This window comes from Eurosta solidaginis, chromosome 5 (genome assembly GCF_040869045.1).
Source record: "Eurosta solidaginis isolate ZX-2024a chromosome 5, ASM4086904v1, whole genome shotgun sequence".
NCBI lineage: Eukaryota > Metazoa > Arthropoda > Insecta > Diptera > Tephritidae > Eurosta > Eurosta solidaginis.
In genome coordinates, this window is record NC_090323.1 from 185497224 (window position 1) to 185503010 (window position 5787).

At 39.5% G+C, this 5787-nt stretch overlaps 1 protein-coding gene across 1 annotated transcript; it reads right to left on the reverse strand.

Moving 5' to 3' along the window:
* Positions 1–628: 628 nt before the first annotated feature.
* On the reverse strand, positions 629–2752 carry Mul1 (Mitochondrial E3 ubiquitin protein ligase 1). The gene is made up of 5 exons (XM_067791561.1): positions 2562–2752; positions 2322–2491; positions 1826–2239; positions 1550–1757; positions 629–1278 (listed from the first exon to the last, which is right to left on the reverse strand). The coding sequence occupies exons 1-5, from the start codon at positions 2664–2666 to the stop codon at positions 1159–1161; spliced, it is 1017 nt and encodes a 338-aa protein (XP_067647662.1). The 5' UTR covers positions 2667–2752; the 3' UTR covers positions 629–1158.
* Between the last annotated feature and the right edge of the window lie 3035 nt (positions 2753–5787).

Consider the following 5787-nt stretch of genomic DNA (forward strand, 5'->3'; position numbering starts at 1 on the left):
CTTGAGCCGTAAGTCAGCACCCGGTGACAATGCAATATTTTATCAAAAAAATTACGTTAGGTGGCGCATGGATCGAGATATTGAGAAAACTAGTTTTAAATTGGGAATTTTGCAATCGATTTTAAACTAACTTCCTGGATATCTAGAAACTGAAAACCTGAAATATAGTTTAAAACTCGGTGACAGTGCAATGTTTGATCAAAAAATTTTAGCTACGTAACGCACAAGTCGAACTATTTAGAAGATTAGGCCATACCTTCATCGCTAGCCTCCTGAGTGTTGCAGGCGTTGTAGAATTCCACCTCTTTGAAGGCCCAACTCAATGTATGTCCTTGTATACTTTTAGGCGTACGCGGCTTTCACCACGATTCTTTTAGACTTTCAGGCGTATGCGAATTTCACAACGATTTTCAGCTGTGCAAATTAAGTAGCTAACAAACGAGGTGGAATTCTGTTGTGTTCGCCAGTGTTGTCAGCGAAAATTCCACTAATTCTCTTAAATCTTGCTATTTTGAACAAATAAATAAAGATAAGAATTTTCACTTATTAATTACTTAAATTACTAATCAAAGTTGCAATTGTCTTTTTGTAGGCAGTGCCAAAAAATTTAAAATAAAAATATGATAAAAAAATTGTAAGGACTACCTTTATATAAATGGACCAAAAAATAAAAGGGCAATTTTTCCTTTAATACAAACATAGTCTTACTGATTTTTGACTTAAAAACTTTAACAATAGCTCTTGTACAATAATTTTGGGATTTAAAATTATAAAGGTAGAGCGCGTGTTTAAATTTTAAATAATCAATTAGTTAATCCCAAGTACATGGTTTGCCTTAAATTGAAAGATTACGCTCCACCTTTATAGTTTTAAGTCCCCAAATTCTTTTACAAGAGCTATTGTTAAAGTTTTTTAGTCATAATATACATATGTACATAATGTGCATGCATATAAGTATTATTAACTTAATAAATAATTTCTTTTTTATATGATATTGTATGTAGGTGTGGAAAACTTGGATTTTCAGCTAATTTATTTTTAACAAAGATATTTCAATTTCTTTGTTGTTTATCTCAAAAGGTCTCAATCCAATAGCACTTTATAATATGCTACATTATTATGCTTATTTTATTTAATAGTAATTAAATGTGTTAAGCACTAGGTGATGAAAGCGGCTGCCTTCGTTACAACTTTACCACGGCATATAGGGCAAGTGACCCGTATCTTTTCGGCACAGTCTTCGCAGACGCAAACATGTCCACATGGCAGAATGATAACCTGTAGTAGAAAAAGAGATAATGAAAAATACTAATTTATGAATTTCACAAATACTTCGGTGAGCATGCTGAGCTACATAAGCAATTGAAGCGCTATGCTCATTACAGAAAATGGTGGATTTGAATGTAGTAGCAGTCCTGAGATACAGAGCAATTCTTCTATTATAATAACGATATCTAATTTTTTCTATAGTAGCTTAGCATATAGGAAACTTGTCTTGACCATGATTCCAAGCAAGAGCAATCGGCTAGATAGCCCTTAAAGATATTACCTCTTTTGGATTAATTGTACACACAACACACGTTTGCTCTACTGTTAGATTAAGTGGTCGTATTCGTGCGCGTCTCGAACGCCTTTCATTATCCAAATTTTCTTTGATTTTACGTAAATCACGATCTTGCTTTTTCTTCGCATACCATTTGCGTAGCATAAACCCAATTACAATAGCAGAAATCGCACCGCAAGCAACAATTTTGACACTGGGAAGCAAAACACGAAAAAAGGTTATAACTCCAATAAATATGTAAACTTCAAACAATCAACTTACAGCATAGAAGATTTGGCTTCTTCGAATTTCTTAATTAAGGTCGATTTAGTGGCTGTAGTCAAAAAGAGTGGACCCACAGGTGATGGCTGCAAACGCAATTTATTACCATCTAATTCCAATTCACCTATAGCTGTTATGAAACTACCGTCACGTAACACTTCTTCAGTTGTTTGTATGCCTTTTTGTCGTACACCCGAGAAGAAACCAAACATATGATCGAAAAAGGATAACGACGATGGTTCATAATTATCATAGACTACATCTAAATCTAAAACAGCAGCGCTTAAGGCATCAACAATCTCAACACCACTGTCATTATTGCGTAACTCAAAAGGCATCTCATTCGATGAGACATGCACCAGTTTACGCTGCTCCTGCCAAAATCCCGCTATACCGCGTTGTACACAGTGTTCACTTGATAAGTGAAAAATAAATGGCGATCGGGATATAAATATATATACATACATGGAAAGCATATATAATCAATTCAATTTACCTCAATTTGATTACTTGCAGTACACCAGTCACTGATGGCGACATAACACTTCGCAATGGTACACCAATAGGTGACACGGTACCACGCAACACCGCATATGGTATCTTTTTATCTTTACTTCGAGACACCAAATCTTTAAGATCATTATTGATGACTAGTTGTGGTGCATCCTGGAACGAGATACAGACATGTACATATATGATACTTCCGATCAATATTTAACATATGGATTCGACTTACCTTGAGGCAGTTGATGTGCTTTTTGTAGCTCACATATTCACGTACACACAGGCCTAGGATTAACACATCGAAACCTAATAAAACTGATTCCGGTATAAAATCCATGACTTTTAGCTCGCAATTTTATAATTTTCAGTTTATTTACATTTTATATGCGAGCTGTGCGAAATTGAAACCCAATGTGGAATGTAAATATCAGCTGGGTAATGGATTGTTAAAATTAGAGTGTGCCGCAAAACTTGATAAAAATAACTGTAGACTCCTTTCAAGTTTCAACTAAAAATATATCTCACCAGGAATTTAGAAAAGCAAGACGTACCGAATTAGCAATATTTGGGCATGGTGAATCGCAAGACGTACCGAATTAGCATAATTTGGGGAAACATGGTGAATCGCAAGACGTCTCGAATTAGCATCATTTGGGAAAACATGGTGAAAAGCAAGACGTACCGAATTCGCATAATTTGGGGAAACATGGTGAATCGCAAGACGTATCGAAGGAGCATTTGGGGAAACAAGGTGAAAAGCAAGACGTACCGAATTAGCATCATTTGGGCATGGTGAATCGCAAGACGTACCGAATTTAGCATAATTTGGGGAAACATGGTGAGTCGCAAGACGTACCGAATTAGCATCATTTGGGGAAAAGCAAGAAGTACTGAATTAGCATCCGTTTGGTTTGGGCAATTTTGGGATAAATAAATGTTAGGAAAAATTTACAACATTAATAATCCAAAGGCGGAAAACAAAAATAGTATCTCTTTTCGGCGAAAGATTTATTCCGCCTTTTACTTCGGGAGTTGGGCCTTTGGAGGGAGAGTACAAACGGGCACGGCCGCATCCTGCTCAATATTCACGAATCCCGCATAACGTCAAAAACGGAAGGAAAGATGGGGGGATCACCCAGAGATTCCACATCTCGGTTTTCACGGACGGATCTAAAATAGCTTGCGGAGTGGGAGCGAGAGTATTTGCCACTGTGCCGCCCACGTCCTTAGGTATGCGGCTGCCCGACTCGGCAAGCGTGTTTCAAGCTGAGATTTTCGCTATCCCAGAGGCATGTAAAGCGTTATTAGATATCAATATTAACGGTAACAGGGTAGCAATTTTCTCCGATAGCCAGGCGGCTCTTGGGGCCCTCGGGTCAGCCACGATGAAATTAAACCTGGTTGGGCAGTGTAGGGAGAGCGCCATGATTCTGGCGAGCCGGCAGGTCGTTACTCTGATATGGGTGCCCGGGCATCGAAACATACAGGGTAACGAGATGGCGGCTGATGGCACGGCGTGGAGCGGCTCTTGAAGTCTCAGGAGCGAAGGAGCACCCCTGGGACTCATCAATGGTCGCATCTCCTAGCACTGCTTGAGCGAGGCCAGCAATAGGTGGAAGCGGTTGCGATCCTGTAGAATTTCCAATAGCATGTGACCATTATATAACGAAAAACGATATATAGCTGTCCTTTAGATGAACAGAAGGGATATATCTAAAGTAGTTGCGGTGCTCACGGGACATTGGACAATTGAGATACATGCGGAACGGATGGGACTGGAACACACTACCTCCTGTCGCAGCTGCAAGCGTCCGGAGGCGGAGGAAACGGTTGAGCATCTGCTGTGCGAATGCCCAGCACACTGTCGAAGCAAAATAAAGTTTCTTGGAAAGCCCTTCTTCGAAAGCCTCCCAACACTCAAGGATGTTAGCCCGGGAGAGCTTCTCAAATGTATAAATTCCACGGGATGAATATAGGGGGACGGGTTTCGCTGAGGGGCTTGAAAATTCTTATCAGTCTTCTTACAACACCCTTTCATTGGTTAACTCATGAGTTGTCAATTGGGACTCGCCACTCCAACCAACCATCTCTTTTCGGAGATATTTGCACTTGAAGTTGGCAATTTTCATGTGGTAGTTGTAATGCTGTTAGGTTAGGTTAAACTGGCCGGTCAATAAAGACCTCACATAGACTGAATGTGTCCATAGTGTTATAGAATAACGACGTCCTCTTGGCAAATGCTAGAAGTTTTCTACGAACTAGCTTAATTTTTGCCTCGAGATCTGGCAACCATCTGGTTCTCAACCAATTTTTCCTGCAGCTAGCATTACCTACATCTGCTGATATGAGCAGCATGAAGATATGAGCCACATTGTGAGTCTAATATCGTAGAATCTGCACATGATTTTAGAAATTTTGCAGCCTCGTGCTTCTGACACGTTTTTCCTGTTTGACGGATCATATACAACTCCGGTTTCCTTTTGATTTCTCCCAAATGAATTGCGACGTCTACCGTCGATTCAGCGAGTGCTGCACCCTCTCTTGCCAACTTAATCGCCGCCTGACCGTAAATATATTGTAACGAATGTAGTGAAATTCCTCTTGTTTGCAACCTTCTGCTAACGTTCGTATCGCTAAACTGTTGAATAAAATAACTCCAATATTCAATAATGCAAAATGGTCTTTATTAGAATACTTCACAATAACACTTATACTTCGCAATCAATAGCGTGCTTAAATCAAACTGATTGCTTTTGCCGCAGCTGGTGCTACTTTTATACTCTTCGGTTTCCTCGTTGGCCTATTTCTAGGCGTTTCTGCTTCTAGAATTTACTAGTTCGCTGAAGATTGCATACTTTTGTGAGTATCTCTCCGCTGCTGTATGTACATATGTGTAGAAATAATGATTGATTTGTTTATGTAGTTACAAGTGACTGCTTAGTATCGGCTTGGAGGTGATAGTATCCCTTAGTGTTGCTAATATTCATCACAATATATATTGAAGCGAGCGCAGATTAAGCACGCTTCCTCCAGAGTTTCTAATCTTTCTTCACGGCTATAATTTCCGCTGAAGGACGCTGCAGGAACCTGGCAGCCTGTAGGATCTGGTTAGTTCTGGTTCGACACAGTAAGAGACCCAACCCCCTCCGTTATATGTTGTTATACACAGGAAACAATTTTGTGTACAAAGGGATTTTGCACGAATTTAATTTTGATCCCACACCATTAGTGGACCGGCCAGGGTAACTTGTAATAAGCGTGGCAGAAGGCCGCCATTGCTGAAAGGTGTTATGCGCAAATATATTATAGATCCCACCTGCCGGTTTCGAAGGGACCCGGGTTCAGTCTTAAATTTTTTGTTGATATCTTTTGAACGACTCAAAATTTTTTTACACTTTCTGATTATGAATATTGAGGCAAAGACGCGTTGTTTGACATCTCTACCGATATTTTTGGAT

Coding starts and splice junctions, on each gene's coding strand:
- Mul1 (XM_067791561.1), bottom strand. CDS start 2,666: ATGGATTTTATACCGGAATCAGTTTTATTAGGTTTCGATGTGTTAATC. Junction 2,492..2,561: donor AGCACATCAACTGCCTCAAG/GTAAGTCGAATC, acceptor ATCTCGTTCCAG/GATGCACCACAACTAGTCAT. Junction 2,240..2,321: donor CTGCAAGTAATCAAATTGAG/GTAAATTGAATT, acceptor TCACTTATCAAG/TGAACACTGTGTACAACGCG.